The sequence below is a fragment of the Armigeres subalbatus genome, chromosome 3 (genome assembly GCF_024139115.2).
Source record: "Armigeres subalbatus isolate Guangzhou_Male chromosome 3, GZ_Asu_2, whole genome shotgun sequence".
NCBI classification, from domain to species: Eukaryota; Metazoa; Arthropoda; class Insecta; order Diptera; family Culicidae; genus Armigeres; species Armigeres subalbatus.
This window is the reverse complement of record NC_085141.1, coordinates 295,149,539-295,162,826: the sequence shown is the minus strand read 5'-3', so window position 1 is coordinate 295,162,826 and position 13,288 is coordinate 295,149,539. Positions and strand designations below refer to the sequence as shown.

At 42.6% G+C, this 13,288-nt stretch overlaps 1 protein-coding gene across 1 annotated transcript in view; it reads right to left on the bottom strand.

The window, feature by feature from the left end:
- LOC134224895 (E3 ubiquitin-protein ligase goliath-like) overlaps window positions 1-13,288 on the bottom strand; it is a 287,207-nt gene that overhangs the window by 134,656 nt on the left and 139,263 nt on the right. The window contains exon 2 of the mRNA XM_062704541.1: window positions 5,229-6,901. Within this exon, the coding sequence (XP_062560525.1) occupies window positions 5,229-5,784 (556 nt within the window). The 5' untranslated portion in view covers window positions 5,785-6,901. The remainder of the gene's footprint in view (window positions 1-5,228; window positions 6,902-13,288) is intronic.

The window sequence follows — 13,288 nt, the reverse complement described above, 5'->3', positions numbered from 1 at the left end:
GAACTTCTGAACGAACTTCCGGAGGAAGTTCTTGAATAGCTTCTAGAGGAGCTTCTGCAGAAACTTCGGAGGAATTCAAGGAGGAACGCCGCCACGCCGCCGTCGCTGGCTAGTGATGATCTGTTACGCTAAATGTTAGCCTCTTTTACGGGTATTCCGAATTTTACGAAGGAATTTTTATTATTGATAAGAAAATTATTTTGAGATATCAGTGGAATGTTATTACTTGTCATCGTACGAGTTTGTACAATTTCATTTGATTCCACCGATTGATTTGATTCCTTTATGTGATTTGACAGATACGTATTTCGACCTTAACAGTAAGGCCGTCTTCAGTGTCTCGTACTTGTTTCGACTTTTATTATTGTCATTGCATATCACGGACGATTTAGGCTATTGATTGCGTACATAATTCACCCATATGAATGAAACCAAAAATTAGCAAAGCTGTGGGATGAACTTTTGGAATTGACCATTTTCACTGGTATTCCTGATTTCCGATGTATCACAACCAAAAATAAATAAACATACGCGATTTCCACACAGACTCTATAAGAATTATCAAAATTTAATTTGAACGTACCTTCTCGGCTACTTCTACATAGAACATTATTTTAACCAACCACTGCCGAACAAATTACGCCAAATTTGGGCCTCTCAACCGAATGATGGCTGTTTACTACCAACACTGCGAAACTATAGACTTAACAATGTCTCGGCATAACATTAGACAATATTTTCAAAGAACAAACATTACAAATTCAGCAATATAAATTCAAAATTAAAATTATACATCACTTTATCTAAACTATTATTTAATCATACTATAGCATTACAAAAACAAACATGTATATGTTTATGTACTAGTCTACGTTGGTTGACGAAATAGAATAAATAAGCTAATGGGGGATCAAGTGTCCCCATATTGAGGCAATAACTTCAAATCCAAATATCCTACAACTTTGATGGAATGTTGACATTTTCATCAGTACAGATCATTAAGAATATTTATGGCTTTGTGCTGTGAAAAAACGAAAGCATTTCGTCATTGTTATGAAGAGTTCTTCAAATTTTGCGTGGCTAATGAAAAAAAATCTTTGGGAAAGTCAAAACACACAAACCGGCCTGCAGAATGAATAAGGTTTGTCAATCCAAAAAACAAATCATCACATAAAGGTCATTTGTCTATAGAGGATCCATACTTGAAAATACGCAAGAAGAAAACTACTTTAGTTCTCGCTAAAACAGGGGTGATCAAGTCTCCCCGGAGATCAAATCTCCCCACCTTCCCCTGAAATCACAATCACTTCTCCGCCATGGATGTTTTCGAAATAAAATGTGGAGCTGTGGAATAAACTTCTGGAATTCATAATTTTAGCGGATGTCCCAAATTTCCCGGAGAACCGGAGCCGTTAACAATGTTAATGTTAATGTCTAAAAAATCGAATATAATTCACCGTTACTACGTGAATGCTAACAAAAATGCTCAGGTCTGTGATCAAATTTTAGGATAAACCTATTTTACGGACGTTTCGGGTTTCTTGAGGATTATATTGTGGTCATTTCGGGCCACAATAGACTTTCACTATTGATTGCATTATCCATTCGATGATATACAAAGTTTCGAAATTTGCTTTGAGATGAACTTTTGAATTGGCCACTTTTACGAATGTTTCGGATTTCCCGCAGGGCCGTTTGTGGTCATCTCAGAAGACTGAAACAATTTATTGCGTACACAATTTGCCCGTATGGATGGTTACGAATAAAATAGCAATGCTTTGGAATGATTTTGTGGTATCGGCCCCTTTCGGGAGCATTTGCGGGTCGCAAAAGACTGGACAGGAAATTCGGTTATGAATGAATTGGAAAAAGCTCTGAGATGTATTTTTGAAATTGACTACTTTTACGTATGGTCCGGATCTTTCGGATGACCGTTTCGGGAGCTTTTTGGATCACTGAAAACTTTCACTACTGATTGCATCCATTATTCGTCAGGATGGATGATTACGAAATAATGCGAATCTTGGGGATTACCTTTTGGAATTGATCATTTTTACGGATGTTCCGAAAAAATCGCAAAGCTCTGGGATTAACTTTCAGAACTGGCCACTTTTACGGATGTTTCGGATCTTCCGGAGGACCGTTTCTGGGACATTTTGGGATCACAGAAGACTTTAACTGTTTGTTGCATCCACAATTTGCCAGAATGAATTGTTGTCAAAAAATCGCGAAGCTCTGGGATGAACTTTTGGAATTGGCCATTTTACGGATGTTCCGGATCTTCCGGAGAATAATTTCTGGGGCATTTGGAGGTCACAGAAGACTTTACCTATTGATTGCACCCACAATTTGCCAGAATGAATGGTTACCAAAAAATCACGAAGCTCTGGGATGAACTTTTAGAATTGGCCAATTTTACGGATGTTCCGGATCCTCCGGAGGATAGTTTCTGGAACATTTGGGGGTCACAGAAGGCTTTACCTATTGATTGCACCCACAATTTGCCAGAATGAATGGTTACCAAAAAATCGCGAAGCTCTGGGATGAACTTTTAGAATTGGACACTTTTAAGGATGATCCGGATCTTCCGGAGGACCTTTTCTGGAACGTTTGTAGATCACAGAAGGCTTTAACTATTGATTGCACCCACAATTTGCTGAAATGAATGGTTACGAAAAATCGCAAAGCTCTAGGATAAACTTTTGGAATTGGCCGTTTTACGGATGTTCCGGATCTTCCGGAGGACCATTTCTGGGACATTTGTAGGTCACAGAAGGCTTCAACTATTGATTGCACCCACAATTTGCCAGAATGAATGGTGCGAAAATTTGGTGCCAAATTGAGAAGCTCAAACAGTACCTCTTTAGCACAGGTTCCCCGGGGACTAGAGTGGCCAATTTGGATGAATCACCCCGTGGGCTTGTTATTGAAACCTACAGCTTTCGTTTGGTGCCTAAAGATCGAAAATCGGTTGAAATTTGAGTTTTTGTGATCGAGATGAAATCTTGGGTCCAAATGGACCCCAATGCACAATGTGTAACTTTTTTCTAATGCATTAGGAAGGTTAAAGGTCACGTTTGCGGAAAGGCCATCAAAATCCGATTACCAACCTCCACTGCGGTTAGCTCTATCTAGAGAGTAGGAGGTTGAGCGTTCGAGTCACTCCAAGATACGTGGATTCTTTTTTGCAAATATGATACCAATTTGTCCATTTCGAAACACGTGCTGTGCAAGATATTTAACAAAAAAATTATGCCGAATGATATGCAATTAATTTTACCTTGTTTGTTTTATCCTAATTCTTCACTTACTTGAGGTCAACAAACGCATTTAAAATATTACAACAAGAAAAGTGCTGCAGTATGAATCTGACCTGATCGATCGAAATGTCAAGCCAAAATTAGATTGCTGCACTTTCTTGATTTATTTTAAATATTAACAAAATATGTGTGTTCTTTGAAAAACTTGAACGTGAAGAAAATCGGACAAGGAATCGAGAGAGCTAATACGAATTATGGTGGTTAGAAGGATTGTGAAACATTTCGCCGAAAAATATTTCCCGGAATTTATTTTCGCGGTTGTACATTTCGCGGAATAACATTTGGCGGTTTGTAACTTTTCGCGGTACGACATTTGGCGGTTTGTACCTTTTCGCCGAATAACTTTTGGCGGAATGTACCATTTCGCGGAATATTAATAATAATAGCTTAGTGTTCATTCAGCACTTCCACAATTATTATCTGCGAGATTTCTAAGCCAAGTTACCATTTTTTTTTGCATTCGTATAACACAAGATTAACACGTTAAAGCTTTTATACCTAAACTTTTTTTTCGATAAATTTCCTAGACCAGGCCAGAAGTTGAACACAGCCTACTTCTGCATAGTTTTGCTTGGCAGCCACGCATCTTCCCGTACGGCTGAAGAAGGCCTCCCAGAATGTGTAGAAGTAGTTTTCAAAATTTCAATTGCCCCTTACAAATCCTTAATTATATCTTGCAGACGGCCCAGATATAATTAACAGGTTTTCTCCTCTCTTTACTTTGTTACGGATAGGCGTTATTATGAATAATCCTTCATTTCTCTCTTTTGTCTTAAAGCGAGAAAACGTATTCATTTAAATATGGCAATATGTCCTCCCTCCGCAGACGCTACCATTTAACGAAGGCATTACCCCTGCCTTCACCTTATACCGGGCAGTTTTGTTCTTTTTATTTTTTATCAACTGCTTTCGCCTTATACCGGCCAAACGCATCTACTCAAAGAAGGCATTACCAACTCCTTTCGCCTTATACCGGGCAAATGCATCCATTTAAAGAAGAAGTTACTCCTCCCTTCGCCTTATACCGGGCAGACGCGTTCTTTAAAAAATACATTATCAACTCCTTTTACCTTACACCGGGCAGACGCATCCATTTTAATGAGGATACCCCTCCCTTCGAATTATACCGGGCAGACGCGTTCTTTTAAAGAAGACATTTCAACTCCTTATACCGGCAGAGGTGGTCGAACCCGAACCCAATGGGTTTGTTTCGGGTTTAATAAACGGGTTTGGTTTGGGTTTGATAAAAAAAATATTCCGGGTTCGGGTCGGGTCCGGGTTTGAAGGAAATTTACAAATCGGGTTCGGGTCGGGTTCGGGTTTGCAAAATGCGAAACCTAGGGCAGACGCATCCATTCAAAGTAGGCATTATCTTTTCCCTTTGCTTTATACCGGGCAAATGCGTTAATTCATAGAAGGGACTACCTCCTTTCTTTTCTTCATACCGAGCAAACGTGCCCATTTCAAGAAGGCATTGTATTCTCACTTTGCGAAATAGTAATACAACCGGTTAGAAGCAGAGAGGTGTAAGTGACATTTTGGTCGAATTTGAGTTGACTACAGCAAAAAATGCTTTGGTTTTAGAATTTACAGCAATATGTCGATATATGGTTTCTACCTTATTTATGGTAAATGTAAAAATTAATATAAAGTTAGTATTTTTTTGCACTTCTTACAAATGGTATGAAAAGAAAAAATATTAAAAAACTTTGCACTTATTTTTCTCAAAACTAAGTTTTTGTCGCTTACATCCCTTTTCCAAAACCAATAGAGCAATACTTTTTTTTCAGTCACTGAGTAACAGAAAGTTAGAGTGTATGACGCGTGAGATATATCCCCTCGTGTTCGCCTGTTTAAAAAAAAACACAAACAACTCAGCTTATCTAAATGAAATCAGTGAGTACTCACGTTCTTTGTCGTTAATCTTCATCTTATCCAGCCGCGGATCGTCCTTATCGTTGTAGATGATAACTCCGGCGGCCCCTTTCTCATAGGCGTGCCTGACTTTCTCCTCAAAGTTGCAGTTGCCACGCAAAATCAGAGCTATCCACGAAACGCCACCCGTAGGCAGCGGTTCGCCCTTGGTTCCGTTCAAATCGCTGGTGCATCCCCGGTGCTCGTTCAGATCGTCCGACTTGGTGATGTGCACCAGCAGACCGGTCCGATTCAGAACCCGCCCTTCCCCGAACTTTCCGGATAACTCTCCAGAGCTGAACTCATCGTTTTCACTGTTGACGAACGAGTAGTTCAGATAGGCTAGGGTGTAACTATCGAACGCCATACGGTCTTCGGCCGGTAGGGCAAAGGATGAAACTCCGTTTGAGAATTCGGTCGGTTGGGAAAACGAGTTGAGGTCATGGTTTGGCGACGAGTTGGCCGCCACCAGGGAGGCCCCCACCAACAGCGAAAAGAAATTGTTCATGTTCACCTGATGGCCTAATGCGGACATTCTTCTATTCACCATCTTCTTCTTTCAACTAAGCGATAATAAGATGCTACACGACACTGTATACCCGACTGAAGCAACAAACGTTGACTTCTTCAGCACAAAAACCAAAACATATCGTTGACCTTGAATATTTCAAGTTGAACTTTTGGTACTATCGCAGTACGGCGATATTACGCAGAAAACAAAACAAACCCGCAGGAATGCGACCACTACTTTCGATTGGCACCTTCGTTGTAATCACAGATCAGAAACTGAAGACCCATCAGGTCGTGTCGCGGCGTCACGTTGAGCTGTTTGATAAGCACTCGCCAAAACCGAACTTTTTGCACCCACTTTCTCTACCTTCGCGTCGCAAATGATAAGCGCGAAACCGACCGCTCACTCGAGCTACGTAGGAGGATTGATAGCGAACCTTTCGTTAGAACCGCACTGACTAATTGAATTCGAGCAAATGTGAACTTATCACTGACTCGCCTCGCGCGAAATACTGAACCAAAAGGAATGTTTTCCTTGCAACTTTGCTTTTCTTAAAATAACCGCGCCCGTTTCTTCACTTCTTAGGGTATTTTTCCACACGACGACCGTCTTCGGGGAACTCGTCTTCGTCTTGTCAACAATAAACAGCACAACCGCGCGTCAAGTCTCGGCAATCAATGGGTTGCGGCTGTTCGAAATTCTACTACGGACTTAGTTGGACGTGCGTCGTCAAAAAGGGCTAATTGAATGCGAAAACACTCTCCGCGAACACTCTCCTCGAGGCAGCTCTACAGTCCCTTTCCAACCAACTTCTTTCTTCCGAAACTATGTTGAGGCAGGGCTGGAACAATACACGACACGGGAGCTGTTGCTTCTAAGTATTATCGCCCTGGTTGCCGTCGTCGTCGTCGATTCGTTGTTGTTTTCCTAGCACTGTAATCACGACTGGTGATGACCCTTCCCTTCACTTCAATCGCAGCTGTTTCTGCTGGTGATCCAACGGCAGCTGCGCTGAACTTGAATGGGGCTTCCGAAAGTCGGTTCTAACTGGTAGCGGCAACCGTGCTGGAGGCGTCGTCGATTATGACGGTGTTGTCAATGATGTAACAGTTGGTAAACGGCTCGTGGGTTGTTTTAGCACTGCGACGATGGCAATCTGGAAGAATATCGGAAACAAAGTGAAAAGTATGAGTGAACAGTCGGTAGAACTCGTCATTATAATGTGCTGGAAAGGGCAATTTAGGCTAGTTCGCAATGTATGAGGATATACTTTTACTTTTGTACGAGTGCAGCTTCAGTTTTTGGTGCAAATAGGGTAAACTGCCATTGATTTTTATCGATAAAGAAAGTTTTGGAGAAAAACTAAAACCTGCAAAAATTGCTGAAGATATTTATGTATTTCAGCAGGATTGGGCCCCAACTCACAAAACGATTGTTTTTCAGGACTCTCCCAATCCGATTTGTTAAGTTTTTTTGTGATTGGTCATGCATGCTAGGACCTGCATGAGGGACTGCAAAATTCTTAATTTAGATCATGGAAAGACAGCCGAAAATTTGGAGGGACATTAAATTATTATGATATGGTACTATATTCCTGGACAGTTTCAAAAAAGGTTCAAATCCTGCAAGGAAAGATTCATAAATTTAGCAATGCAAAAAAAACCTCCCCTCTTTGTCTGTGGTGACCATATGGTATCCTAAAAGAGCACATGTTCTTCTTTTTCAATAAAAATCGGATGTCGTTCCTACCCTTAGTATAAAATAGGTTAAGTTTACTATATTAATGATTTCGTGTATGTTACTTCTACGTGTAGTTAAACGATTTACAATGATATGGAAATGCTAATATCATCTTCCAAACATGGACGTACATGTTCATGATAGAATTAGAGGCGAAAGTAAAGAATTGATAGTTCCGTTAGGATACGGCAGGCATGAAGAATGTTTTTATACAAGTCGATTTGAAAGCGAGCGGAGGGCAATATTTGTGATGGCACATATCACACGACTTTCCTTCTGCCAAGCTCCCGTATGAAGGGGGAGGGAAGAATATCAGTGTGGAAGCTGATATATCTCCACTGGCAAAAGGAAGGTGGTTTGACTTGCTCATATGCCATCGCGTGCGGAAGGATTTGCTATCGACGAGTACTGTCTCCAAATTTCTAATATGACATCAGCATTTAGTCGAATAGGATTTTTATTGCACAGTTCTGTTTTCTCATTGCGTCCGTCTTGTCGCAACCAACTTGGCTGCCTCGGAGAGAACAAAGCAGAGAAAGGCACTGCTGCTGTACCGTCGACCAATAACAGCTGAATTGATGGATGCCCCCACCAAGGGTATTCTTCCCTCCCCCTTCATATGGGAGCTTGGCAGAAGGAAGGTCGTGTGATATGTGCCATCACAAATATTGCCCTCCGCTCGCTTTCAAATCGACTTCTAAAAAAAACATTCTCCGTGCCTGCCGTATCCTAACGGGACTATCAATACTTCACTTTCGCCTCTAATTCTATCATGAACATGTACGTCCAAGTTTGGAAGATGATATTAGCATTTCCATATCAAAGGCTAAGTTTAGTTTAAGTTGAAAAGATTGTAATTCCTACATGGTTCAATTCAACCAGAGGAAAAAAATTCTAACTGCTCGAGGCAATTGAAATGTATTAATAATAACTAAAAATATGACATAGCAAATAAGGATGATAGTGTTAAGAAAACACGGAACACCTAGTCTAAGAGATGAATGCATGTATTAGATAATTAGCAAATAAAATAAGTTAAAAAAATCGGATTTCCTCCTTTTGCACTAAAATGCTCTTTTTTGTCGTAGGACTGCGTATGTGTTTTTTTATGGTGGGGTACACATTACGATTGTAAAAATCGGAGACCGTCACGAAAATATGATAGACTTTGAACTTTATTATCTCAGCCATTTCTCGGTGAATTTGCATTTTTTTTTTTTTCAGACTATTCGATCAAGGAAGAGTCAGCGCTTCTTTGAATTGTTCTAAAAATACTGATTTCAAACTATTTTTATCAATAAATGGTAAAAAGTGTAGCAAAAGGGAAACCATCCAATCCCATAAATCCATCACAAGCACAGACATCAAAATAAAGCAACTTGTGTGTTTGAATCTAATCCTCAGTTCGAACAAGATTTCACGCGTAGAGATGTCGTAAATTAATCGATTACTTCGATTAATCGATTCATCGTTGTAATAATCGATTAATTTTGAATCGATCATTACCTAACGATTAATCGATTCAATAATCGAGAGAGATCGAGAGTAATCGATTTGTTACTAATCGATTAATCAGGATTTTACGACATCATAAGGATGTCGCAAATTAATTGATTACTTCGATTAATCGATTCATCGTTGTAATATTCGATTAATTTTGAATCGATTATTATCCAACGATCAATCGATTCAATAATCGACAGGAATCGAGAGTAATCGATTAGTTACTAATCGATTAATCGGGATTTTACGACATCTCTACGCGTGAATAGAGAACAAATCGATTACTCTCGATCTCTCTCGATTATTGAATCGATTAATCGTTAGGTAATGATCGATTCAAAATTAATCGATTATTACAACGATTAATCGATTAATCGAAGTAATCGATTAATTAACGACATCTCTATTCACGCGGAGCAGATACAGCGGAGCAAACATAACAGCACGAAGCCGCTAGTATTAGTCTCAACGGAAAACCATCGCATCGGTGGTGATCGTTTGGTTGGTTGCTGCAGATCTTCTAAACTAAATGATGGCAACGATAGCAGCGTAGTCGATCAGTAGCAGCGGCGAGTGGCAGTCGCTGACAGTTGCACTCATCTGTCGCAACGAACATGCCGGTAGCAGCGGAAAGGTACATTTGGAAAAAATCGGTTGTTCTCAGGACCAACAATTTCTGGAAGGAAATGGTTGATTGCAAAAATGAACTGATTTGGTGGCATCGGTGTTTGGCGTGGTAGCTTGGTGGTTGTTGGTGATTGGAGAGAAGAAAAGGATAAACCGATGTGAACATTCTCAAGATGAAACACAACCGCGTGATGACCAATGCAAATTATATGGAATCAGTGGACTTTGGCGGTGGTTGGTGAAGCAATTTTAGTTTTGTTTTCTTTTATATGAAAAGTTTATTCATCTCGGATCAACTTTATTTTTTTTACTAACAATGGTCTTGACAAGCACCGATTTAATAATTTTCAATAATGCAAGTTTTGAATGACTAATAGCAACAAAACCAAAGCCAAAATCTCACAAGAAATTTTCCCTTTTTGCCGACGACAGCATCAGGGTGATTCATCGTCAAATCGTTGAAAACGCCACCTCAGCCTCAGCATCCACCTGCCGACGGATACCACTCTAACCGATACTGATGCCGTTGATATTTGTCAGTCTATATGCGAACATGTTAAATGCCAACTTTCCCTTTGACGCTTCTGATTCCTCTTTCCTCGTCGTCAAGTGATTATGTTTTGTACATTGAAGAAATTCGTCTTTGATCAACTTTCATTTGCGATTTTGAAAAAATTCGAAAATGCGCATTTCAAATCAATATCAGCAAAATACAAAGTCAGAAGCTACCGTGGTGAACAAATTTTCTGCAGCAGACATCGCCGACGACCGTCACTAATGCCGCGGGACCACTACTGACCCCATCATTGTTATTACATTTTCTGTCACTTTAAACAAAACCGTCAAAAAAATACTCCCTTCCATTTTAAATGGTGGTCCTGAAAAGAATCGATTTACGCTTATGTGCTTTTACAACCACAAACGGCAATTGAACGATTGACTCCATCAATTCGAATGGAGTGGTGGCAAGCGTAGATCTTCCCCCATCCATATCGTTTCGCAAGACCATATTATTTCCGATCCACCGGATGTGGGCAATGCACTCAGGGAGTACTCCGCATCTCTCGCATCAGTAAGCGGCTACCCAGAGCCACCAAGGCTCTGATGCTGCATAACTTTCAAGTCCCGCTGGACTTGCTAAGTTCCCCAATAAACCAGCCCTTTTCGTTCGCCGAACTTGCCTTCGCTCTTGCCAGTAGCAAAAATAAGTCGTGCGGTCCGGATGGAATAGGGTATCCGATGCTGAAAAATCTCGCTAAAATAGTATTCCTTGATCTGGTAAATCAAGCCTGGACGAATCAAACTTTTCCCGAAGAGTGGCGCCTCAGCCACGATATTCCGATACTTAAAAACAGGCTCTCCTCCCGCGACGCCGCTGATTACCGGCATAACTCGCTGACCTCCTGTGTATCAAAGGTCGTCGAAAGGTTAGTCAACCGTAGGCTGCGTGAAAAGCTTGAGTCTGACGGACGACTTGGTTTTCGCCAACACGCCTTTCGACCGGGGTATGGAGCAAGTTCGAACTTTGCCTGATTAGAAGACGTACGCCAGAGCGCCTTTGACCAAGGGAAACATGTCGACCTAGTTTCCCTGGATATTTCTAAGGCGTTTAACCGCACTTGGACCCCACCAGTGCTCAAGCAGCTGGTGGACTGGGGTTTCACTGATAACATCTTAGCTTTTTTGCACAACTTCCTTACCCGCGTCTTTATCGGCAATTCCGCCTCCAGAACCTTCCCAGAGGAGACTGGAGTCCCGCAGGGGTCTGTTCTAGCAGTAACCCTGTTTCTGGTTGCCATGAATGGGGTTTTCAATGGCCTCCCCAAGAACATTTACATCTTCGTCTACGCGGACGACATCCTACTTGTGGTCAGAGATACTCTAGCGCGAATGCGTATCCAAACCCAAGCAACGGATAGTGCAGTTCATCGGTGGGCCTCGTCAGTTCGCTTCACCATGTCGGCCGGAAAAAGCGTCCACGGACATGTGTGCAATGGCCGGCACCGTCTCTCCGGCCCTAGTCTCAAGATTAACGGGCAGCCGATTCCAAAGCGGAAACTCGTCAAGGTCCTCGGAGTTTCCATCGACCGAGGACTGACTTTCGTCTTTCATTTCCAAGCGGTCAAAGTCAGCTGCAAATCAAGGATCAACTTTATAAAAATATAATCAAGACCGCATAGGACGAACACCAGGGCCACTCGGTATCGTATCAGCCAAGCGCTGATTGAAAACAGACTTCTGTATGGACTGGATCTGACTTGTGTAGCACGTTGTCAGCTTGTCAGCATACACTCCCCAATCTTCAACCAATAGCTCCGTAGAGCTTCCGGACTTCTTCCTTTAACACCCGCTGAGGCTACCTGCGCCGAAGCAGGTGGAAGGAAGTTAGAAGCAAGAAGCTCTTCGAAGATCGGTCGCCGAATAGCTAAACACTGATTTTAGGGACCATGAGCATCGATACACTGACGGTTCCTTTTCGAGAGAAGGGGTCAGCTTAGGCGTTACCGGGAGCAACCTAACGGTCTCGGACAGCCTTCTTGCGCAATGCAGCGTCTTCTCGGCGGAAACCGCTGCTCTGTTGATTGCCGCTACTACCCCCTCCGATAAACCAGTCCTAGATCTGACTGATTCCGGTCTAGTGCTATCGCTGCGCTACAAAGGGACCACCCGAAACATCCATGGATCCAGGTCATCCTCGCTGGTGAACAACAATCGACAACCTTCGCCTGGATGGACACTGCAAGTTGCCAAGCAACGTCACTGCGGACTTTCTGGCTGGATCTATTCCCTCAAAGAGCTCGGAAGTTCCTCCAGGAACTCGGAAGTTCCTCCAGGAACTCGGAAGTTCCTTCAGGAACTCGGAAGTTCCTCCAGGAACTCGGAAGTTCCTCCAGGAACTCGGAAGTTCCTCCAGGAACTCGGAAGTTCCTCCAGGAACTCGGAAGTTCCTCCAGGAACTCGGAAGTTCCTCCAGGAACTCGGAAGTTCCTCCAGGAACTCGGAAGTTCCTCCAGGAACTCGGAAGTTCCTCCAGGAACTCGGAAGTTCCTCCAGGAACTCGGAAGTTCCTCCAGGAACTCGGAAGTTCCTCCAGGAACTCGGAAGTTCCTCCAGGAACTCGGAAGTTCCTCCAGGAACTCGGAAGTTCCTCCAGGAACTCGGAAGTTCCTCCAGGAACTCGGAAGTTCCTCCAGGAACTCGGAAGTTCCTCCAGGAACTCGGAAGTTCCTCCAGGAACTCGGAAGTTCCTCCAGGAACTCGGAAGTTCCTCCAGGAACTCGGAAGTTCCTCCAGGAACTCGGAAGTTCCTCCAGGAACTCGGAAGTTCCTCCAGGAACTCGGAAGTTCCTCCAGGAACTCGGAAGTTCCTCCAGGAACTCGGAAGTTCCTCCAGGAACTCGGAAGTTCCTCCAGGAACTCGGAAGTTCCTCCAGGAACTCGGAAGTTCCTCCAGGAACTCGGAAGTTCCTCCAGGAACTCGGAAGTTCCTCCAGGAACTCGGAAGTTCCTCCAGGAACTCGGAAGTTCCTCCAGGAACTCGGAAGTTCCTCCAGGAACTCGGAAGTTCCTCCAGGAACTCGGAAGTTCCTCCAGGAACTCGGAAGTTCCTCCAGGAACTCGGAAGTTCCTCCAGGAACTCGGAAGTTCCTCCAGGAACTCGGAAGTACAATAC